General features: G+C 42.4%; 1 protein-coding gene across 1 annotated transcript in view; it reads left to right on the top strand.

The window, feature by feature from the left end:
- LOC127582989 (zona pellucida-binding protein 2-like) overlaps positions 1–25,829 on the top strand; it is a 47,069-nt gene that overhangs the window by 14,172 nt on the left and 7,068 nt on the right. The window contains exons 3-6 of the mRNA XM_052038664.1: positions 13,414–13,563; positions 15,679–15,897; positions 19,077–19,162; positions 24,492–24,669. Coding sequence (XP_051894624.1) covers positions 13,414–13,563; positions 15,679–15,897; positions 19,077–19,162; positions 24,492–24,669 — 633 coding nt within the window. The remainder of the gene's footprint in view (positions 1–13,413; positions 13,564–15,678; positions 15,898–19,076; positions 19,163–24,491; positions 24,670–25,829) is intronic.

Genomic DNA, 25,829 nt, shown 5'->3' with positions numbered 1-25,829 from the left:
ATGGTACCGGAGGATTGGAGGGTGGTGAATGTTGTCCCCTTATTCAAAAAAGGTAGTAGGGGTAGTCCAGGGAATTACAGACCAGTGAGCCTTATGTCTGTGGTGCGTAAGCTGTTAGAAAGGATTCTAAGACATACGATCTATGAGCATTTAGAGAATCATGGACTGATTAGGGACAGCCAGCATGGCTTTGTGAAGGAAGATCTTGCCTCACAAGCCTGATAGGGTTCTTTGAGGAGGTGACCAGGGAGATTGATGAGGGTAGTGTAGTGGATGTGGTTTACATGGATTTTAGTAAGGCGTTTGATAAGGTTCCACATGGTGGGCTTCTTCAGACGATCAGGGGCCAAGGGATCCAGGGAGGCTTGGCAGTGTGGATTCAGAATTGGCTTGCCTGTAGAAAGCAGAGGGTTGTGGTGGAGGAAGTGCATTCAGATTGGAGGGTTGTGACTAGCGGTGTCCCACAGGGATCGGTTCTGGGACCTCTACTTTTTGTGATATTTATTAATGACTTAGATGAAGGGCTGGAAGGGTGGGTTGGCAAGTTTGCAGATGACACAAAGATCGGTGGTGGTGTGGATAGTGTGGAGAGCTGTCGAAGCTTACAGAGCGATATCGATAGGATGCAGAGCTGGGCGGACAAGTGGTAGATGGAGTTCAATCCAGAGAAGTGTGAGGTGGTACACTTTGGAAGGAAAAACTCCAAGGCGGAGTACAAGGTAAATGGCAGGATTCTGGGCAGTGTAGAGGAACAGAGATATCTGGGGGTTCATATCCACAGATCACTGAAAGGCGCCTCACAGGTGGATAGGGTAGTTAAGAAAGCTTATGGGATGTTAGCTTTCATAAGTCGTGGGATCGAATTTAAGAGCCACAAAGTAATGCAGCTTTACAAAACTCTGGTTAGGCCACACTTAGAGTACTGTGTCCAGTTCTGGTCGCCTCATTATAGGAAGGATGTGGAGGCGGTGGAAAGGGTGCAGAGGAGATTTACCAGGATGCTGTCTGGATTAGAGAGTATGCATTATGAGGAGAGACTAAAGGAGCTAGGGCTTTACTCATTGGAGAGAAGGAGGATGAGAGGAGACATGATAGAGGTATACAAGATATTAAGAGGAATAGATGGAGTGGACAGCCAGTGGCTCTTTCCCAGGGCTCCAATGATCAAAACAAGAGGATATGGCTTTAAGGTAATGGGTGGGAAGTTCAAGGGAGATGTCAGAGGGAGGTTTTTCACCCAGAGAGTGGTTGGTGCATGGAATGCGCTGCCTGGGATGGTGGTGGAGGCTGATACATTGGTCAAGTTCAAGAGATTGTTAGATAAGCATATGGAGGAATTTAAAATATGTGGTAGGAAGGGGTTAGATACCCTTAGGTGTGGATTGAAGGGCGGCACAGTGGGCCGAAGGGTTTGTATTGTGCTGTATTGTTCTATGGTTCTATAATATCTGTCACTTTCAAGAATTGGGTGTGACCAGAAGCCATTAGTTAGGTCTATGCAAGATTTATACTTTTTATGAGTTAATCCTTGCAACATTTGTTGTAATGACTGCTGTTGGGCCGAATTAGGCTCTGAGTGTTTATTTAGAACAATATAGTCGATGACCAATCACCGTCCATCAGGTCTTCCTACAGCAAACATGGGTGAGTTAAATCAAGAAAGTTCTTTTATCAATACTCCTGGTTTACGGAGGGAGTCTACAGTCTCTTGCAGAGATTATTTTAGAGGAAAATAATATGTTCAGGGATATACCACTGTTTCTGACGCGGAAATGGATTTCATCCTAATTTAGTTAGTTCAATATCGACCCACCTCCAGTGGTTGGGGTGTTATTGTAGGTGGTCATAATATTTGTACAAGACATTTTGCTCTGGTAGTTTTATCCTGGTGATAGTTTAACTGTTTCTGGATATGAATGTCTCGTTCATCCGGTGCAGTTGAATCGGCTTTTGGTTTGATAATGGCACGAATCCAATAGGAAACATCAGGTGCTCCTATTAGAAGGCTTACTTTTGTACAATCTGGAGCAAGTTGGTGTAGAGACTTTACGGTTACTTCTATCGTTCGTTTAATCCCATAGTATCTGTAGGAGCACTTTATAAGTTGGGCACTCTACCTCATTTCCATGTATGCCTACAGTTTTAATTCTCCCTGTCGGCTCCCCAGTTCATCACCATTAATAATATCTGCATTCAGCATTGAGATGTCTGCACCTGTGTCAAAATGACAGGGTTGAATTTTCCCAAAAATACGGGCTTTGGCATATGGAAAGGCGAGACTGGGTATGTCTGTATCCTATTCCTGAGATGGGGCATTTTGGTCAGGGTCATCGCTGAAATTCTCCGGAGTGAAGGTCTCGGCCTATACCTCATGTCTAGCCATCTAGTCTGTGGGTGAGTGTCCCTGCCTGAGGGAGGTATTCCCCAAGATATTTGTCTAGGTTGTTGATTACCTCATCCCTGCTGGGGATGCTGTGACTGTGAACGACACGAGGGTTGAGCTTGATTCGATGATTTTGCTATTGATCCTGAATTCCCTTTAGGAGGAAATGGGGACGATCCTCCGCTGGCACTTCACTGCCCATGTGTGGGAACGGGCGGTAATCCAGCTGCTACTATGTGGGCGCGTAGGATTTCCTCGACAACCTGAAATCATTGTTGTATCAGATATTGAGTAAGAGCCATTCCGCACATGGTACAGAGGTGCTGACTGGGATGAAGGGGTAATATTATTGAATGAACTAAGTCCCAGTCTGCTCGTGCCATTTGTTCTCCTATTTTATAAGCTGTCACTAAACCCTGATGTTTGATGATATTGGTCAGTACGGTATGGAGTCCTCCGCGGACATCATCATTGTTTATAAATCCAGGCATATATTTTGATATGGATTTCCACACCAAGGCTATGGGAAATAACATTAATAGGAATTGTTGGATATGTTGAGGAGTATGGTTAGCCAGAAGGCCTATAACCTTCCAGAATCCTGAGGGTAACCATTTTAGAATTCCTTCAGCATCAGCTGGAGGTGCAGCACACACTGCTTGTAACTTTCAACAGTCAGTGAGTCCAAAAACTCGATGGGGGCTTTGTACTGGGGAAGCTGAAGTGGCTTCCTATACAGGAGCATGTCCCTGCATTTTCTTTTACTTGCTAAATTCAGTCTCATTATTAAGACTACTACACATTCCCAAGCCTCTGTTCTCCTGGCTTCATTAGTACCTCCAGGGTTTGCTGATTGGGGGTACTACTTGATCTAATTTGGGAAGAAAATACATGATGTCCCCATGCATCAGGATTTACCATACGTATGGGTCACCTGGTTCTGTTACATAGATGTATAGTCCCCACCCAGGAGCTTGATTTCTATCTAGAAATGGGCTAATTTGTTGTCTCCAGGCATGAATTATTGCTACATTATTGGGATCTGGTACAAAATTGCAATGGTCTGAGTCCAGTAGGTATTATAGAAGGATTCGGTCTGTCCAGTCTACACCCTACTCTGTGTTCTACCCCCCTCATCATTCCAGTCTCTGACCTTTGAAGAATAAAATATTCATCATGCTCAGTTTGAGGAGCATTGGGTGGACCATCCCATATCTCTTCTGTACTAATGACACATTCATAATATTGACCAGCATTTGCTTGTGTAACTACTGGAACTAGGATAACAGCCATTATAGTACCAGGTGGTGTGTCTTACCACTTTTCGAGTGCTCTGATTTGGACTACTACTAAATAATAATTCTTTATATTTTATTTTATTAAAAGTAAATGTGATCATGATGGGCGCCAACTGTGATAAGATGAGTGTACCGTCCGAGAGCTCTAAACTTAAGTCAAGACTTTAAGTTCCATCTGGGCATATGTATCTACTGTAGTGGTCTACCCTCACTGTAGGGTGATTTATACTGTATCAACCTACACTTCAAGGACTAGTTTACTTCACTAGTCTATGGAAAGGTCTAGCTGTCAATAATCACTATTTCAAGCAGTGGGTCCCTTCTCCCAACCAAGGAGAAGATACTTCCAGCTAACGAAGCAGTTGTAACACAGTTTATTGAGACAAGTTTAATTCTAATAAGTAATTCTTAACAACTTGTAACTTACAAAGGGTTTCCAAACACAAGTACAATTCTTACAAGCTAAAGAGTCATACCAACAAGTTGCAGGTGAACTAGTCGTCCGTCGCAAAAACAAAGGCTGAGGAATGAATTCCATGTCTTCTTGCTGTAACACCTTTTTCTCTGTCATTTCCCCTCCCCGACTGCTCTCTAACATTTATACTGATTTTTCACTTAGTCGACATCATTGCCATGTGGTGTTTTATCAACCACATTTTCAGGCCAGGTGACTGGAGTGTTTAACTAGGTAAATGTGGACCCCATTGTTCTCTTGTTTATGTCAAGAGGCTGAGCAGGGAATATTGGTTCAATGTCTAACTTAGCAAACAACAAACATCTCGAGCCTTGGACAATTTCTGCTGTTTTTGCAAAAGGGATTTTAGCTCAATGAGCAACCACTTCTTGACCTTTAGCACAGCAGCATGACCTGTCCAAAAAGTGAGGTTAGCAGTAAGCCTTTTTGGGGCCTGGACAGTGAATATCCATCACAGTGGAGGGTACTTGGAATGTGCTTCCATGGGTGGTGGCAGAAACAGTTACAATAGATGTGTTTAAGAGAATCACAACAATCATGGGCCGAAGAGCCTGTTCCTGTGCTGTACTGTTCTGTATTCTAAATTCGATGCTTTGATTGCAAACAAAGCAGTAATGATTAAATTTGAAAACCATTTTATTGACCATAAAGCATATAAATATGCGATATAAATGCAAGTTTTTTTGTTAATAGATAAGACAAACCTTTGCAAATTTGTGCAATTACAGAATGTACACATTAACGATAAGTCGCACAAACCCTTCCTTGATTTGGACCATCAGTTTTTTTATTAAAGATAAAAGCCCCAATTTCCCCTGAAAACCTTGAATTTTAATTAGCAAAAAATCCATAATGGAAAAGTGGTTTTAATTTATCAGATGAAAAGTTTATTTCATTAAATATTGCTTTAACAAGTTGAATGTATTTACAACTCTGGTTAAGGAAGTGCACCCTTACGGAATTCACAAATCACTACCCAAAAATTTGAGATGCAGAATAAAATTTGCTTTCATGGAATTTATGTGAATAAAGTAAATAAATAAAACTTTTTTCAACTTTTGTTTTTGACACCTGCACAATGACAAGGCTTGGTGTTACGGAAAAAACACAATTCAGACTTTTCTAGGAACACAACCATGTCCCCGTTCCTTCACCTCAGACCCCTCTCCCCCTCCTTAATGGGGGGTCATCTGTATTATATTTCCTGGGCTAAAAATTCTCTTGCTTTTAAATAGATGCACTAATCTGGAACTATGTGGCAGCAAATCCACCAAGGACAGCCCCCCCCCCCCCCCACCTTGTCACAGCCTGTCAAAATGCCCCTCCTCTGCCTGTGTCTGCTTCATTCTGGAACCCATCAGTCAAGGGTGCCCGGATTGTAGAGTATGCAGCAAAAGACAATGAAATAAGAAACCCATTCTTTCAAATATGGAAGGGCACTTCCAGATCAGTGTAGTCTCTGGAATCTCATCTTTAGGGCCCTGATTGCAGTCTCTACTGCTCCTGGTGACTGCTGTAACACTAGCACTCAATTGCAGGAGCTAGGAAAAAAGGTGAGGAGCCAAGAAGGAGGGGATAACCTTTGTCCACCAAGAACCAGCTCTCCATGTGGCACGGCAATTCAAGTACAACAAGCCCAGCCGACTTGAGAATAAATGAGTCACCTGAGCTCACATGCCATTGAGCAAGATGCTGATGGTCAGTTTATTATACAGTGTGAAGTCCTTCTGATTAGAGATCTGTGCTCACATAGGGAGCTCAAGCCATCACATGAGTGCCTTTGAGAAGGTCCCAGTCCTTCGCTATCTGCTTACCTGATCTGTGCTCAGAGGGAAGGTTTTTTTTCAAAAATACACTTTATTCATAAAGTATACAGAACTAAAATCAGAATATGGCATTGTCTTCATTTACGGTCCCAAGGAATTCAAAACATTCACTTACAGTGTGTCAAAGTCACTCTTTCATCCCCAAACACTGTGTCATTGAAACGATTGCGAGGCTGTTAAACAGGGCCCAGCCCCTCAGTGCCCAGTGGCAGCAGGACACTAATCAAAGAGCAAATTGATTTAATTTCCTTTCCTGTCCAGCTTCTGCAATGGATTTGCAGAATATCCATACTCTGATGGATTTTCCCACAGAGCCTTTGCAGAAGCTGGACGGGAAAGGAAATGAAATCAATTTGCTTGTTTCCCTCCTTTACTCGTTTAATATAATTTCATACAGTATCCATGGTTACAGGAGATAGTTTGGTCCATTGAGCTGGTGCAAACTCTTGGGATCTTCTGTTACACTGAGGGTTTGTTGCAGCCCTGCCCACAATAGAGAGAGGAATGGAGAAGAAGAGAGATGGAAGAGGAAAAGTGTGGAGAAGTAGACAATAGCCTACTGCTGGTCCAGGATTTACTGAGAGACAGATGCCACCACTGCCTCTGCCACTATTGTCTGCTGGACTCTTATAGGGTCCAGCGATAGGACCCATTCTTGCTAAGGCTCCCAGCATTACACTGGGAAATCACCACTCAAAATATATGCCAGGTCAAGAACAAAAGGCTCCATTAATTTGAAAGGGGATTCTCAGCAGGCAGAATAGGAAAGTTATTACTTTTAATCATGTTAATGTTTTTAATGATTTATAATTGGCTTAATATGTTTTAATACACTTTTTAATAACTAAAAGTCAGATACATTTAAAAACTGATATAAAGCCTCCCAGCTTCAGCACTACTTTTCTCTGTCGAAGCTTGTCACGAGTGCTCCTGGGGCAAGGCCTCAGCAGCCAGCTGCATGCGGCCTGATTGTCACTGAAACTTTGCTGCCACCCTGAATCTTCGCTGCCACCCTGAATCTGGCCCAAGTGAGTCCAGGCAGATGGGTGGGAAGCCTTGGTGGAGCAATATCTGGCCCATGGAAAGGTGAGTTTCCTGTATGACATTTTGCAGTTTCCCCATGACAGGGTGCTGTATTCAAACCATTTCCTCCTTCCTTCACTCTTCTCTCCCTCCTCCATCAATCCCTCTCCCTCTCCGTTCCACTCTCTCTCGTGGGCTGGGTCACCACAAACCCACAGTATAACAGAATGTTCCAGGTGTCACAGAGGCTCACTTGAACAAAGTGTCTCCTGTTAACCATGCATGAAATTATAATAAATGGTTGAAAGGGGGGAAAAAACAGCCTATACACATTTCCTCTCTGTCCGCCCTCAATAACTAACGTACCTCACAGCTCCAGCTTTTTCTGCGAGTCCCTCAAGTTGATGATTTTATCGAATGGTGGAATAGGCATGAGGGCCATATGGCGTACTCCTACTTCTTTATCTCATGTTTTGATGCTCTTATGGCAGGGATGGTAATTCAGAGAATTTTACAGCCCATCTTACCTGTACTAGCTCTTTAAAAGAGCTCTTTGAAATTGCAGTTAGTACCAGTAAGAGACCTGTATCCTGGTGTTTACAGTGACAGACCTATATCCACCAATACAGTATCAATGACAGGAAATGTATGAAGTTATATTAAATAAGTGAAGTCGGAAAAAGAAAACTGGAAACTTTTCCTCACTGTATTTGTATTGATGAAAGATCAATGACATGAAACTTTTATCACTATTTCTCTTTCCATTGATCCTTCCCTACCTGCTGAGTGTTTTTCAACAATTCTGTTCATGTTATAGATTTCCAGTCCCTGCATTTGTTTGGGTTTCAAATATTGACCGGTACCCAGCAGTGCAGGGTACTGGTCAATATTTGAAACCCAAACAAATGGATTTAGAGCTGGAAATGGCCCAGAATCTAAACTCAGGCCCAAATCAGAGTCAACCCGAAGTAGTCCCCCAGATCTTTCCTCTCTCAGATGCTGCATGACCCGCTGAGTTCATCCAGCACATTATTTGTTGCTCCAGATCCACCATCTGCAGTCTCTTGTGTCCCCAGATTTATGGATCCTGCTTTCCTGCTCCCAGGCCCTGTTTGATCCTGGGATTCCAATATCTAGTGCCACCAATCCCTTGGGTCCATGGGCCTGCCCAGCAGCAAGGTGACTCTGAGGGCCTGGCAGATAGTAGGCGGAGTCAAATCCTACCTGGGGTGTGGAGCTGCAGCCTGTGAGAGCCTCTCCCTGACCATATACCACATCTTCAGAACACACCAGCTGCTGCTCAGCCTCCCTCTCCCTCCCTCCCCCCTTTCTGTAGTAACTCCGAACAGTTAGATGTCTGACTTTAAGATGATTCAACCCTGCCCCTGGACTTGGATTGTTTCTTGCCATGCAGAATTCATCAGGTTAATAATGTACAAATGAAAACTGCATACATTGGTCAATTTTCTAGCCTCCAGAACCTTACAGTAAAAGCTCAGTTATTCAACAGGTACCAGATTTGACAGGTGCCAGTTAATCACATATGTCAGCAAACTGGGTATCATCCTGGCCAGACCCTCGGCCTTACCCTGTTGTTGGCCCTTCTGTTCCTGTAATGTTGGCCTGGTCAGTCCACAGCACTGCCCCGATCTGGCCCTTCTGTTGCTGTAATGGTTGGCCTGGTCATTCCCACAGCACTGCCCTGATCTGGCCCAGCCTTTGCTGTAATGTTGGCCCGGCCAGTCCCACAGCACTGCCCCGATCTGGCCCAGCTGCCTTCCCTGATAGTGAAGTGCTAAAAAAAGAGCTTTTTCTCTGACAAGAAAAAACTAAGACCAGTACCAAAATGCCATGACAAAATGTGGCATGACATCCTCATGTGGCCAGAGAATGCAAAGCATTCTACTGTTTGGCGTTGAATGCGACTTAGTTTTTAGAAAAAGTTTTTCTCATGTCCAAAATTTCTAGTGTTGCTGAGTTTCGGTGAGCCAGAGTGCACTGGCATGATTGCTTTACTTTGGGCTCTGAGAATTAATTCAGAATAACAATATGCAAAGGGACTTTTAAAAATAGGCACAATAATTCACAGGACAGCAACACCCAGCTTCTCTGTTTACCAAACTCTCCCAGTACTCTTTAAAGAGCAAGAATAGGCTTTAAGGAAGGAAGAAGGAGAAGATGAAGAGAAAGCCAGAGAATGGTTACCAAAACCCATCTCAACAGTGTGTGGGAAGAGGAACTGTAAACCTGTCTGGTAACAGTATTAGCAATTTTATTTTAGGTACATTGACCTAAATAACTACTTCCTAGTGTAGTATATAACAATGGGCCACACCATCTACGGTTGATAAGCCTTGTAACGGGCACAATGGATTGAGGGAATGCCAGCTTCCAGTTGGTCAGAGAGGCCCTGCATCGTTAACAGCCTCCACCCCAAAATTGCCTTGATAGCTGGTGAGCCCTGCCTCCCGCCTTACCAGCTGTTAAAAGAATGAATGGTTATGATTGTCTTTGGTATTCACAAACATGCAAGAACACTCAAAAACTATTAAGAATACTACTAAAACTTTAAAATTATTCAGTTTTTAGTAAATTAAACCTGAAAACACTTGGTAACAATTAAAAATGAATATATACATTTAAGTTAGTCCAACTAAATCAAGTAAATAAGATACCATATACCAACCCTTCCACGAGAAGTCCAGAGGGAGAATACAGTTGTAAGATCAACAGCTTAATGGAAGTTCGGGTCTTTTACCTTCACTCAGGAGTTTACAAATTTCCACCCAAATTAAGGCAGTTAAAGCCAGCAGTTGAAAACAGAACTTCAGGCATTTAAACGGAAGATCTGTCCCTGTGTAAAATATGATTACTTTAGCAGCTGCTTTCCTATTTTCATTCTTTTTAATAAGATAGATTGCAAGTGACTTGCAAAACTGAACAGAGGTGTGGAGCAAATGTTTTTTATCATATTAACTACTACAAGATTTGTGTCATTTAATAACAACAGATGCTGCTGCTGGTACTCAAATGTCTACATACAGATAAATTTATTACCTTGCCTGATCTTCATGCAACACACATTGTACCACCTACAGTCTGTACCACTTAAATGTGTGGCACATTTTATACCATTCGCTCTGCACCATCTGATCCAAATGAAGCACTAACTGCTCCACTCACAGTGCACCCCAATTCAGGTGTCCTACATACTGCATGTTTCTGAACTATCTGGTGACAGGTCCACACTGAACTGGCCAGCTAAGTTGATATGTTTATTACTGGGACAGCTAGTTAATGAAATAAGAGAATTGGGAAAATCAGCTGACTGGTATCCTTAAAAATGACTAAAGTAAGTAGTGAATGTCAGAAGTTTAACTGTGGAGGCAAGACAAGCACTCCTGCTCCTTTCAGCCCCACATTCACAGAGTCATACAGTGTGGAAGCAGCCCTCCTGTACACTGTGCCAGTGCTGGCCATCAAGTACCTAGTTATACTAATCCCATTTCCCAGCACTCAACCAGTAGCTATTTATGCCAAGATACTTTTTACACTACCCTCTCGGGCAGTGCATTTATGAATTTAGCCATTCTGTCTGGAATAGTTTTTCCGCAAATCCACTCAGCCAGCTTATCCAGTCTCTCATCAGAGCTGAATCGCTCCATCCCAGACAGCATCCTGGTGAAAAACCTCTACACTTGGTTGCAAGGTCACTCTTTAGGTCACATGTATACCAGGCAGTGTGGAACACAACAGATCCATCCAATGTAAATTCATTTGTCTTAAAATAGTCGTTTGTTCAAATAGTTATTTGTATATTCAGGGAGCCATAAGCCTGTTGTAGGATGCCCCCTCCACAACATATTGTTGGATGTTTTTTCTAGAACCCCCCTACACCCAAGTTAGGAGATAACAAATCAGAATCAGGTTTATTATCACTGACATATGTTGTGAATTTGTTGCTTGAAATGTGTTGTTTTGTGGCAGCAGTACAGTGCAAGACATAAAAATTACATTACCCAAATAATAAATAAATAAATAAATAGTGTGGGAAAGGAACAACGAGGTAGTGTTCATGGATCGTTCAGAAATGTGCTGGCGGAGGGGAAGAAGCTGTTCCTAAAATGTTGAGCGTGGGTCTTCAGGCTCCTTTGCTTCCTCCCCGAAGGTAGTAATGAGAAGAGGTCATGTCCCGGACAGTGAGGGTCCTTAATGATAGATGCCGCCTTCTTGAGGCACGGCCTCTTGAAGATATGTTCGATGGTGGGTTGTGCCCGTGATGGAGCTGGCTGTGTCCACAACCCTCTGCAGCCTCTTTTGATCCTGCACATTGGAGCCTCCTTACCAGGTGGTGATGCAACCAGTCATAATGCTCTCCACCGTACATCTAGAAATTTTCAAGAATCTTTGGTGACATATCAAATCATATAATGAAGTAGAACCACTGGTGTGCCTTCTTTGTGATTGCATCAAAGTGTTGGGCCCATGATAGATCCTCTGAGATATTGATGTCCAGGAACTTGAAGCTGCTCACCCTTTGCACCGTTGACCCCTCAATGAGGACTGGTCTGTGTCCTCCCCACTTCCCCTTCCTGAAGTCCACAATCAATTCCTTGGTCTTGCTGATGTTGAGTGCGAGGCTATTGTTGCAAAGTAAAGTGTTTTGCTTTGATGGAACTTATAATGACACAGAAAGAGACCATTAGGTCAAATTAGGCCTATGGTGTCTCCCAGGGAAGCATTCCCATTCGAGCATTCCCCCTCCTTATTTCCCTGTATCCCTGCAACTCATTCTCTTTCACAGATGCCCATAAACTCTCTTTGATTCTTCTTGCCATTAACATACACTTAAGGGGTAATTTTCAGTTGACAATTAGCCTATCACCACATCTTTGGGATATAGAAGGAATCTGGATAACCCAGAGGAAATACATGAGAGAGCATACATACTGCACTGACAGCACTGAAGTGAGGATAAAACACAGCACCCTGGAACTGCAAGGCAGTGGAACTAACTGTCATGCCACCATGTTGTATCACCAGAGGCAGGCACCACTGCAGAGAATGAACCAAATGGTCTTTGTGAGGTTAGTGTGTGGGATTTGTAGTTCAGTGGTGATTGGACAAGATAAAATGAAGTAATTACATGTATGTAAAACAGGCAATATCAGCCACTCAAAGAACAGTTGGAAGAGATGTGTAACAGAGCATGATCCAAAACTGGATTGGTTAAGTGCCAAGTGTTCACCTTTCAGATGTCTATTGGAATAATGTTGTGACATATTGACAAACTTAATATTGAATACATAATTTGACAGTATGGGCTTGAGAGAAGTTTCAGAGCATTGGAGCTGATGATATTGGTGTACATAAAGAATTGCCCTTGTGCCTCTGTTAGATTCACCAAACAGTAGAATGTAGGTAAACAGTACAACTTTGGAGGACTTTGTTGGTGACAGTACCATGATTGGATAAGGATATTGAGGTGGTAGATGTGCATAGAAAAGGACATAAGCAACTGGGGGAGATTGTTTCGCCAGTGAATAAGATTTTGGAAAAGAAAAGATGACAAGAAGCAATGAGATTGGAGGGTTAGTGAAGATTATGAGTAAAGGAATTTATATTAAGAATGAGATTAAATGAGGATACGAAGGCAAACAAGTCAGAAGATATGTGATGGATGTTACCAAGTGAGCCCTTTCAAGAATTAAACTTACTCAAGACAAACCACGTGGTAACCCTTCCCATTTAAAATTGCCTTCTATTTGGGGCAGTACAATATGAAATGTCTCTGAAAGATTGTAAAGCTGTGGAGTATGGCTGTATGGCAAAACATTGTCTCATTCTTCAGTCATGTGATGTCCAGTTTTCAGTTTCCCCTTCCTTTGTATTCCGTAATGGCCTTATGCTCTGTAATGGCTGTAATCCTTAATCAGGTTTGTGCATACATCCGTTTATTGCTTCACTGAGACGCTGATAAGCAGAAGCTAATAATGCAACAAACACTATGAAACTAATCCTTCAAATGCTTTAAAATAAGGTTTATGAATTTTTAAGATATTTCCTTTGATTTAAGAAACTCCCTATTTACTCAGTCACTTCTTTCCGCATACATACACAAAGAAATATCAGGAAAAAAAATGGGAATCCCACAGTTGCCTAATGAAAATGTGTACGTTACAGCTGAAATGTACCAGAGTTGAAGGATCATGCCTCTGGCTGACTCCTCTAACTTTCATATTCAGTGTGTTCAAGTTTCATTGGTGAGCTGCAATGCCCCACAGATGGGATATCAGTGTACTTAGAGATCAGGAACATTTAATAAGAAAGTGTTTCAATTAAGTTTCTCATTTAAGGAATACATGACTAAGACCTTTGTGATATTTTGCTTTGTGTGTTTCATTTTAGGGGAGCCTTACACTAGGATATCTGAAACAGGACGACTTATACTGAAATCCTTTGACAAGTCCATGTCAGGAGATTACACATGTACAGTTTCCTACAAGGATGTGGATGCAAACAAGGAAGTGTTTCTTGATATGAAATTCTCAGTATATGGTAAGTACTCAGTGAAAGACAGAGGAACGCTGGCATATTTTTGCATTGGGACAGAAACTGAAATTTAAAAGCCCAAATTTCAACATTTTCAGCTTTTTTTTCAAACACACACTCTGTTCATAAAAATTGCAGTTATACACTACAGGACATTCATTTGGCATCATTTGTTGTGTCTAGCACATCAGAATCAGGTTTATTATCACTGACTTATGTGAAATTTGTTGTTTTGCAGAAGCAGTACAATGCAAAGACATAAAAATTACAAAATAACTAAATAGTGCAAAAGAAAGGAATAATGAGGTAGTGTTCATGGGTTCATGGACTGTTCAGAAATCTGATGGTGGAGGGGAAGAAGCTGTTCCTGAAACGTTGAGTATGGGTCTTCAGGCTCCTGTACCTCCCCCCTGCTGGTAGTAACGAGAAGAAGGCATGTTGCAGCTGGTGAGGGTCCTTAGTGATGGGGAGGGTTATGACCATAATGGAGCTGGCTGAGTCTAAAAGTCTCTGCAGCATCTTGTGATCATGCGCATTAGAGCCTCCATACCAGGCTGTGATGCATCCAGTCAGAATGCATTCCACCGTACATCTATAGAAATTTGCAAGAGTCTTTGGTGACGTCTCAAATCTCCTCAAACTCCTAACAAAGTAGAACCGCTGGTGTGCCTTCTTCATGATTGCATCAATGTGTAGGCCCCAGGATAGATCCTCCAAGATGTTGACCCTCAGGAACTTGAAGCTGCTCACCCTTTCCACCACTGACCCCTCATTATACTTGTTTACATTACATATTATGTCAACATTACATCAATTTACCTTTCCTAAATATTCCATTAGCACTAAGTTTGAGAGGTTATTACACAAGGCTCAGTGCCCAGGGGCACAATGACCTTTCCCCATGGTGCCTTTGCAGGAACTACACCAAGCTTCAGTGCATCACTTAGCATGGTAGTCCTGCAACCTTGGAATGTTGATCTTCCAGCAACAGTTAACACTTGCCTCAGTATGTATCCCTGTGAGCAGACAGTGGAGCATAGCCTGATTAAGCAGCTACTTGGGATAAACTTTGACAAAGATCACTGCATCCCTTTCCAGACGTTCATGAAAAATACACACTCCAGAGGAGATAGCTAGCAGTCTCTTCGACATTGCAGCTGCCTCAAGGGCAGTGTGCAGTCACTGAGACTCTAACTGTGCATGAATCTGACAAGGAGGACCTTTCTTACCACCAACAAGTATGGTCGGTGCTTCTTTGAAAGTTCTGGTGATGAGGCATTTTGCCAAATGGCTTTTTCAGTCTGCTTAGGGATAATATCTGACAGAATTTAGCTGTTTGTACTAAAGGTGCAATAGATTAGGAGAGTCTCCAGTCAGATCGTGGCCAACAAGTTCTCACAAAACATGGGGAGGTCACATTTTACAATGTCTATGAATTGTCAGTGGGGTGAACACACAATGGAAGCAAGATCTCAGTGAGATGAGCAGCTATTGGCAAAGGGTTGTCATTGGGCGGCATGGTAGCATAGTGGTTAGCGTAATGCTATTACAGTGCCAGCGACCGGGGTTCAATTTCCGCTGATGCCTGTAAGGAGTTTGTACATTCTCCCCGTGTCTGCGTGGGTTTCCTCCGGGTGCTCCGGTTTCCTCCCACATTCCCAAGACGTACAGGTTAGGAAGTTGTGGGCATGCTATGTTGGCGCTGGAACAGTGGCGACACTTGCGGGCTGCCCCCAGCACATTCTCAGTAACGCAAAAAGACGTATTTCACTGTGTGTTTCGATGTACATGTGACTAATAAATATCTATCTATCTATCTGTTGGTGGTAGTGAGCTGTAAGTGGGCATAAGCTGTTACTGGGGTGGGGGATGGACTCAGGGAGGCTGCCACCAGGTATGCGCTATCAGAGATGGTGAGGCAAAAGGGAGGCTGAGCATTCAGGGGCATTGAAGGATCAGGAGACATCAATGTTACCAAGTTGTTCATGAGGTGAGCCATCAGTGGGAGTGAGCTGTCATCTGGAATGCTGGACTTGCACATTAACTGTTACCACCATCACGTTCCTTGAGAAATTCATTTTCCAGTAATTCTGACAAATTTTGTTGATTGAAATCTTGCAGGCTTTCGCGAACCAGACTATTCATTTAAGTTTTCAACACGCTATCACACCCATGAATGCCATGATCCTGCCAATAACCACTTCTTTCGTAAGTTCAAGTCAGTGGAAAAGGAGCTAATTGCCGACCTGACCTGTAGAATAACTGACGTAGAGATGAAATGCCACGTTGTCAAAGTACCACATAAAGGATTAGTAACTGAACTCTTCATTACATTTAAATGTAAGTTCAATTTGCACCAGACAGCTGGAGACTGGAAGTTTTTAAATATTTGGATGACTTTTCTCAAAAGTATTACAGATTAAAATGTACTGGGGATGAGTTACATTTGCACACAGGTGTGAGCTGTTGTCGTGGAAAGAAATATATGCTTGTGAAATTTTGTGAATCACTTCTTTGAACATATACCAGCTTTTACTGATAATTGAAAAGTAACTTTACAGTGATTGAAAAAATCTTTCAAACCAGAAACCTAATCAAATGTGTGGGCAGTGCACTACCTACATAAAAAGGGCATACAATTAAATCATCAAGTGCAGGTTATAAGAACTTCTTTCTGCAGAGGAGTGTCTGGAAGTGGAATCAGCTACCACAAGTAGTAGGTGGAATCAGAATAGGAAGAGGCAGGAAATTGAAAGAATGTGATGGCAGTGCAGCAGTTTTCCTTACTGAGAATGTTCTCTTGCAATCACTGCTGAATGTTGGTAGGTATATTGGCTACTATAAATTTCCCCTAGTGTAGGTGGTGGCAGGAGAATTAGTTGTGGAGGAGGGGGAAAGTAAAGGACTTAGTGTAGATGGTTGTAGGCGTAGTAGGGCAAATGACCTGTTTCCATGCTGTAGGACTACATCACTATATCTGTAACCACTGGTGGGATTTAAAGAAAGGAACAAGCCCTTGCTCTGATTGCCCTATAACAGTGTTCATTTTCATCACACCTTATCAGTATAACCTTCTAATTGTTTCTCTTGTTAACTTAACTTCCTCTTAAAGGGATCTTGCAGTCTGTTCTACATCAGAACCGGAAAAGTGGGAAAACAATCACAAGAACATAAGAGGCAGGAATAGACCTTTACTTCCTTGTAGTTTAAATGTCTATCAGTCAGCACCTTGAGTATATTCAGTGACTCCATCTCCACAGCTATAGGGTGGAGAATTTCAAAGATTCATGGCTCTCTAAGAGAAGAAGTTCTTCCTCATACCTGCGGGTGACCACTTATTCTGAACATATGTCCCCAAGGTGTAGATACTCCATAGGGGGAACATTTTCTTATTATCAAACCCTGTTGGTGTTTAGACCTGTCAGCTTGTCTAGCACTTTTTCTCTCATGATAGAGCTTGATTTAAGTTCCTCCCTGTCTATAGCTACTTGATTATTTATTATTATCATTGGGTCTTCTACTGTAAAGAGTGATCCAAAATAATTGTGTAGAATCTCTGCAGTTTCTCTGTTTGCCATGATTGATTCCCTATTCTCATCCTCTAAGGGACCAATGTTTGTTTTAGCTGCTCTGTTTGTACATACCTCTAGATATTTTTATATTTGCTAATTTACACTTACAATGTATTTTCTCACTTTCTGTAACCTTTGTAGTCATTCTTTGTTGGTTTCCAAAAGTTTCTAATCCTTGGGCTACAACTGATCTTTCAATTTGATACCATCCTTACCACAGCCACAGATGATGCATCCTTCTCATACAGCCTTCTTTCTCACTGGAACAAACTTTGCTGAGATTTATAAAATATCTCCTTAAATGTCTGCCACAGCTGATCTACAGTCTTAGCCTTTCATCTGTTTTCCTAGTCCAAATAAGTAAACTCTAATCTCATACCATGGTAATTACCTTTAAGTTTAGGACCCTGATTTCTCATCCTCAAACTGAGTTTGTAATTCTACTGTGCCATGATCACCCGAGAATGAGTTACATCGCTAGAGGATCCTTTACTCTGAGATCAGTAATTAATGATCACTACACAATACCAAATGTAAAGTAGCCTGTTCCCTGATTAATTCCTCCAAGAAACTGTCCTATATACACATTGTGAACCTGTTCTCAGTGCTAGTTTTGCTAGCTAGATTTGTCCAATCAATATGATAGTTACAAATTAGCCATGATTATTATAGTACTTTTCTTACAGGCCTCTATTATGTCTTGATTTATACTCTGTCCTACAGTACAGCTGCTGTTAGGGAGCCCATGTACTACTCCCATCAGTGACCATTAATATTTCTTATCTCTACCAAATTATTGTATATCCTGAACTCCTAAGCCAATGCCATCCTTCACTACTCCAGCACGCTCACCCTTTGTTACCAAACCTACCCCACCTCCTTTTCCTTTCTGCCTGTCCTCCCACAATGTCAAGTGTGCCTGAATATTCAGTTCCTAACCTCAGTCACATTGAAACCAATTCTCTGTAATTGCTGCTGAATTATATCCATTTGTGCTGCCAACTCATCCATCTTGTAAATATGCTGTGCATTCAGATAAAGAGCCTTTAATTTTATCCTATCATTCTTCTTTGCTCTATGTGCTGGTGCTCTCTTATGCCTGTATGTTCTGCCCTTCTTGATACATCCTTGTTATTTCCCCTATCATCACTCTACACTATTGTCTTCTCTTTCTCTTTGCCTTCCTAAGTACCCCTTCATCTGAATCTCCATCTTCTATTTGCAGCTTAGTTTTACTCCATACTGATTCCCAGCTTCTCCACAGATCCCTGCAAAGCTCACTTAAACCTTCCCAAACTGCATTAGCCAGCTTCTATCACCACCACACCTTTCCCTGCTGAGGTGCCACCTGTCTGCCTTTTAGAGGTCCCACCTCTCCCAGAAATGGTCTCAGTTCCTCAGGAATCCGAAGCTTGATGTCTGATAGTGAAACAAGCTGTCATCATCCTCTCGTAGACATCATGAGCAGTACTTGTATCATCTGGATTCTCTTGGTTTCCATCTGGTACGGACATTCCTTTTGTGCACTCCACGCCTCCCTGTTTTCAATTTAAAACACATTTGTTTTCTCAGTTCTGATGCAAAGTCATTAACCTGAAACAATCACTTTGCCTTTCTCTCCACACTGCTGTGTATCTCTAGCATTTTCTGTTGTTACTTCAGATTTCTAGCTACTGTTAGGAAGCCCATGTAGTATTCCCACCAGTGACCCATAGCCTTATTATTTCTTATCTCCACCCAAACTGATTCTACAGTCTGAACTGTTTTGGCTTTTTTTTGCAGTTTTTTTGCTTTTAAATTACTTCTCAATTTAGTTTGTTTACTTTTCTTTAAAACTGCCCTGGTTCTTTGAAATTAAACTGATAGCTAAGTTCACAGAGATGCTGGGTTGCAGATCAAACTTCAGCACCGCTTAAAATACAAACCTTTTGTTTTATAAATCCACAGTGGACCCTTTTGGCTATGGATGGGAAGAAGTTTGCAAAAAGTTCATACATGACTGTGAGGATGAAACAAACAGAAGGGTAGAGAAGGTAAGTTGAGAACACAGAGAAACTGGTCTTGCTGGGACTTCCAGAGGTGTAAAAATATAACGATGAAAGTACTTTGGGTATAAGCTCTATGAAGGTGCACAGGCACCCATTGTAAACTCACTACATCCCTCTAAAATAATTTTACCCCCATACTTAAACGAGATTTGAATGTATTGGGGTGCAGTGGCAGGTAAAATGATTTCAAACAAATATAGGATGGTATAATTTCTAGGTGGTAGCATTTTGAGCAATAATTGAGCTACACTGAAAACTGACATCCAATGGGGATTTATCTATTTAACTTGGTTAGTAGGACAGTCATCCCAGGCAGCGCGTGGGAGGATACGTAGAAGGGCTCATTGTCTAAGATATTGCTCACCCACGCTCATGCCTAAACTTCTGAAGAGCAATATCTCTGCAGGCTAGGCTTCTTCAGGACATCCTCACTGAGAGTGCAAAAACAGACTCACAAATGTCTGGGCACCTTTGTTTATGAAGGTCAAGGTCAGGATCATTCTAGAATGCTGCCTTCAATCCATCTCACATCTCAGTGTGTGCATCTTACTGCTGTATTACAGAGGTCACCCAAGTTCCACTCTGAAGGAGCGAAGACTTTCCTTAAGTCCAGAGGAGTTGGCAGAGTGAGCACAGGAAAGACATACTGAGTGGAGTGTGTTAAGAATAAACCCGAGGTTTAGTGAGTGGGCAAAAACTTGGTAATTGGGGCTAATTCCTGGGTTGAGAGGGTTGGCCTGTCACACAAAACTAAAAAGGCTAAATCTGTGTTCTTTGGAGTTTAGAAGAATGAGGGATTATCTTATTACAATAAGCTCCTAAGGGGCAAGGTAGATGCTGAGATGGTTCCACTCGTGGGAGAGTCTTAAACAAAGGGATATAGCTACAAGATAAGGGAGCAGTCATTTAAATGAGGTGTGAAGGAATTTCTTAGTGGATGGTAAACCTTTGAAATTCTCTACCCCAAAAGATTGTGGAGTCAGGATCACTGGAAGTATTTAAAAGGAAGTTAGATAAACTATGGGAAGATCAGGAAAGATCTGAGGGTATCTGGAACTGAAGCAGAAAAGGAGTTGAGGCCTGAGGCAGGTCATACTAACTGGTGGGGAAGGCTTGAGAGGCCAGGGGGCCTACTTCTGCTTCTATTTTGTTGTGTTCCTATGTTAACAGAGTGAGCATTGGTCCTATAGAAAATGAGTCTGGCAAATTAATAATGGGAAACAAGGAGATGGTAGGTGAATTAAACAGATAATTCCCATCCATTTGTATCACTATAGAGGATACAAATAACATCCCAGAAATAGACGTAAATCAGGAATTTGAAAAGAGGGAGGAACTCAGGAAAACGTACAGACGCCAGTAGAACTGAGCAAACTACTGAAGCTGCGGTCTGACAAGCCCCTGGATCCTCAGGCTTCAGGAGTGAAATACTTGATGCATTAGTTTTAATTTTCTAGAATTCCCTAGATTCAGGGAAGGCTCCATTAGATTGGAAAATAGCAATTGTAACTTTGACTCAAAAAGAGTGCGAGATAAAAACAGGAAACTGCAGGCCAGTTAACGTTACATCTGTTATTGGGAAAATGTTGGAAGCTATTATTCAACCTTTTAGAACAAGACACTTCAAAAAAAAAATTCAAGGTAGTCATTAACATGGTTTTGTGAAAGAGAGGTCTTCCATGTTTGACCAATGTACCAAAGTAGGAGGAGCTAGTGGCTGTACTATACATAGGTATGCATTATGGCATTGGATGAGATGCTGCCTCAAAAGTTATCACATAAAATTAGTTTGTGATGTAGGAGGAAAAATACTGGCAGGGATAGAAGACTGGCTGGTTAACACAAAACACAGAGTCTTTTTCTGGCTGGCAAGGTGGAATGAGTAGTGTGCAACAGCGATCGGTGCTGGGGCCTCAGATTTTAACAATTTATCAAAATTGATGTGGACACCAAAGGTGCGGTTGCTAAGTTTGCTGATGATACAAAGACAGATTGGAAAATAAATTGTGAAGAGGACATAGGGATGCTACAAAGGGAGGTGAAGGGATGTCTGGCAAGTGGCAGGCTTTTAAAAGTGAGAAAGGGAGAGTTCAGGAACAACATGTTCCTGTTCGACTGAAGGGCAAGGCTGGCAGGATTAGAGAACCCTGGTTGATGAGGGATATTGACACTCTGGTCAGGAAAAAGGAGGAGGCATATGACAGGTATAGGCAGCTGGGATCAAGTGAATGCCTTGAGTATAAGGGATGTAGTACATGAGGGAAATCAGGAGGGTAAAAAGAGGACAAGAGATGGCTTTGGCAGATAAGGTAAAGGAGAATCCCAAGAGATTCTACAAGTATATTAGGAGTAAAAGGGTAACTAGGAGGGAATAGGTCCCCTTAAAGATCAGTGTGGATGATATGTGTGGAGTCACAGGAAGTGGGCAAAGTCTAAAATGAAATATTTCTCTTCTGTATTTACTGTGGAGAAGCTAAGGTGTCAAGGGAAATGAATAGTGATGTCTTGGAACATGTCCACATAAAAGAGGAGGTGCTGGCAATCTTAAAACGCATAAGAAAGGTGGATAAATCCTTGGGGCCTGGCCAAGTGAATCCTAGGACCTCGTGGGAAGCTAGGGAAGAAATTGCAGGGTCTTGGCAGAGATGGTTGCAAAATCTTTAGCCACAGGTAAGGTACCAGAAGACTGGAGAGTGGCTAATGTTATGACTTTATTTAAGAAGGTCTGCGAGGACAAGCTGGGGATTGAGCCTAACATTAGTGGTGGAAAAGTTACTGGGGGTGAGGGGTGGATCTTGAGGGACAGGATCTACCAAAGGCAAAGACTGATTAGGGAGACACAAGAGACCGCAGATGCTGGCAATCTGGAGCAACATCCAAAGCGCTGGAGGGACTCAGCGGGTCAGGCAGCATCTGTGGAGGGAAATGGACAGTCAATGTTTCAGGTCAAGAGCTTTCATCTGGGCTGGAAAGAAAGAGGGGAGATAGCCAGCATATAAAGGTGGGGGAAAGGGGTGGAGCAAGAGCTGCTGTGTGATAGGTGGATCCAGGTGAGGGGAGGGTGTGATCCATTTCCCATAATTCCACTTCCCATTCCCACACTAACGTGTCTGTCCATGGCCTCCTCCACTCCCAAGTCAAGGATAGATGCTGATTAGAGGCACAGCACCTCATATTCTGCTTGGTAGTGTCCAACCTGACAGCATGAACATCAAATTCTCTAACTTCCAGTAACTGCTTCCCTCTGTTCCTTCCCCCATTCCTTTTTTTCCTCCTGATCCCACAGGCCCCCATCACCCCATCCCTCCCCCACTCTCTCCATCTGCCCATCACCCACACATTCCTCCCACCGGTTCCCCTCTTCACCTCCTTCCCTGTATTCCATGGTCCACTGTCCTCTCCTATCAGATTCCATCTTCTTCAGCCTTTTGTCATTTCCACCTATCAGCTCCCAGCTTTTTACATCATTCCCACTCTCCTCCCTTCTCACCCGAGATGTTGACTGTCCATTTCCCTACAGAGATGCTGCCTGACTTGCTGAGTTCCTCCAGCGCTCTGTATATTGCGACTGATTAGGGATAGTCAACATGGCTTTGTGCACAGGAGATTGTGTCTCAAATTTGATTGAGTTTTTTGAAGAGCTGACGAAGAGGATTGTCAAGGGCGGAGCAGTCCCTACATAGACTTTAGCAAGGCCTTTGACAAGGTCCTGCATGATAGGCTGGTCCGGAAGATTAGATCTCATGGAATTCAGGGTGAGCTCACCAATTTGCTTGGTAGAAAGAGTTAGAGGGTGGTAGTGAAGGGTTGTTTCTCATATTGGAGTCCTATGGTGGGCCGTAGGGAATGGTGCTGCGTCCACTGTTGTTTGTCATCTATAGCAGTTATACAGGGAGGCTGAATAGGCTGGGACTTTTTGCCCCTGAAGCATAGGAGGCTGAGGGATAACCTCATAAGACCATAAGGAGATAGGAGGAGAATTCGGCCATTTGACTCATCGATTCTGCTCTGCCATGGCTGATTTTTTGCAACCCCATTCTTCTGCCTTCTCCCTGTAACCCTTAATCCAAATTTTACAGAGATATATAAAATCAAGAGGGGCATAGATAAGGTGGATATAACAGTCTTTTCTCCAGGTCGAAAACTAGAGGGCATAGATTTAAGGTGAGAGGAGAAAGGACCTGAGGGGCAACTTCTTCACACAAAGGGTGGTGGGTATATGGAACAAGCTGCCAGAGGCAGGTACAATTACAATGTTTAAAAGGTATTTAGACAGGTACGTGGAGAGGAAAGGTTTAGAGGGATATGGGCCAGACACAGGCAAATGGAAGTAGCTCAGCAGAACTAGCTGACTCTGCATAGTCAGCAGAGATGGGTTGGGTTGAAGGGCCTGTTTCTGTGATGGATAACTCTATGACTCTATTCTGTCTGGGAACATTGCAATTGAAGGTTAAAGTCTTTGTGCACCTTTTAAATACAGCACTGGGGTGACACACAGCAGTTTCAATGCCAGGAAAAAGTAGGAAAGGAATACAGCCCCGTTCCAGGTGTATCCCAGCAGCCTGCGTAGACCACACCGCACCTTGAAGATACAGTATGTCACACGAGAAGCCTTTGGGAAAAATAGGGAAACGAACAGCCATTGGCACAATGTCAGAATATTGTCCTGATGGTGCTGCATCCTAATAAGTTACTCTGATCTCTGTTTCCATTCAAAGGTGCATTGAACTGTGTAAGTGGTTAACCCACTGGGTATTAAAGGACTCCAAGACAAACGGTGTGACTTTTATTGCAATCACTTTCCTGCACAAGCTTTTGTCAGGGATTGGAATGGTCCCATTTCTGATGTAGGTATAATCTACAAATTGTGGATATTTTGGCCTATCTACTTAAACTTGCACTGCTGTCAGAAATGGACAGCAAAAGCCAAAGTACAAACAGGAACAGGTTGAGATTTACCAGGCTGATTGTTTGCAAAACCTGTTAGATTATATTAAAATAACAGTTCAAAGAAGAAACTGTGAATGAGGAGGGAATGGCAAAATGGGAACAACACTGTGAACAGTTGAAGTATTTACATTATTTTAAATTTAAAATATATCTTGAATGTAGAATCTTAGGGATTAAACCCAGTGATAAATCCATTTCAGTAAGATTAGTGTTTGTATCATATTATACATGTAATCTTACACCCCGCAGTGCAGACTACACATTGCCTAGGGTAACTGAAAATTCCCACATGGTGACATTCTATTGCTTCCTGCCTGAAATTAACCTGGTATTTTTACACCATTTGTGTTTGATTCACTTTCAGGCCCGAAATCGTATTGAGGCTTTCTTCAAGAAACAGAGTATTGCACTTGACCAAATGAACGATAACATGCCCACATATTACTACATCACAAATTCTCTGAAAACAACACGAGTGGATCATTGTCGGCCAGGGTTTGGGAAAAACAAGTTAACGCATTTAGACTGTTCTGAGTGTTGTGGTGAGTTCTGAGCTGTTCTTTGTATTAGTTACTGACTGAATTTTGACCATACATTTTCTATAGCTCTTATGTCCTTCCTTTAATAAGGCATCCAAAGTGCTAGAGGTGCACCAAAGGTCATAGCAAAAGCCAAATTTAATTTTTGTTCTGATGCAGGGTTTTGACCTGAAATGTCAACAATTCCTTCCCCCCCCCCCCCCCCCCCACACAGTCACTGCTCGACCCGCTGAGTTCCTGCAGCAGGTTGTTTTTTGCTCCAGATTCAGCATCTGCAGTCTCTTGTTTTTTCATTCAACTTTAGTTTCTTGGTTTTATACTTAGTGATCCATATATAAATCCAAGGACACAATCTATGATCTTTTCTACAATTTAAACATAGCATATTACATGATGTATTGCACACACTAGTTGCAAAACAGAATAGAAACTTGTCCTTGATCATGTGCTGTGGTAATGTATGCACAGTGATCACCATCAGAATTCAACCCCAATCTTATGCTTTTCTTACACTTGAGTTGCTACTTCTCTCGCTTTCTCCTCAGCTAGTTTCATATATAACACTTCCTTTTTCTTCCTATGACTTCCTCTCTCTCATTTTCTAGCCCATTACTTGGTGGTGGTAAGTGTTTGATGCAAGTTGAGTGGGAAGTCTGGCTAAAGCTCGCTGCCAGCAATTGTGAGCTTGGGAGTTGAGGTTGGAAAGGGGCATGCATTTCAGACCATGTTTTGATAGGTATGAATTGCAGAGAAAGCATCAGACCAGCAATGGAGAGGTGTTGCTAATCACATCAGTGAAACAGCAACAAGCACAGCAGGGACAGCGTATCCAATAGCACAATACCATAATGCCACCTACCTGTGGGGAACTGAATGTGAAATAGAATGCAGCAAATGTAGGCCTACCAGTATCCAAGTTTGGTGTTCAGCTATGACATACACTGATGTGATTTTCCTGGAAACATGGGAAGTACATGATACATAAAAATGTTTATTACATTATAGATGGATGTCACAGCATACTTAGGCCCACCTCTCCCATGCTACTGTGATGCCTAACTACGTTAATCCCAGTTACCTGCATTAGGCCCGTATGCCGACAGATAGGATCAGTGTAGATGGGCATCATAGTCGGCATGGATGAGGTGGGCCGAAGGGCCTGC

This window comes from Pristis pectinata, chromosome 25 (assembly GCF_009764475.1).
Source record: "Pristis pectinata isolate sPriPec2 chromosome 25, sPriPec2.1.pri, whole genome shotgun sequence".
In the NCBI taxonomy this organism is placed as follows: Eukaryota; Metazoa; Chordata; class Chondrichthyes; order Rhinopristiformes; family Pristidae; genus Pristis; species Pristis pectinata.
Note: the sequence above shows the minus strand (reverse complement) of the source record. Positions and strands in the feature narration are given on the sequence as shown.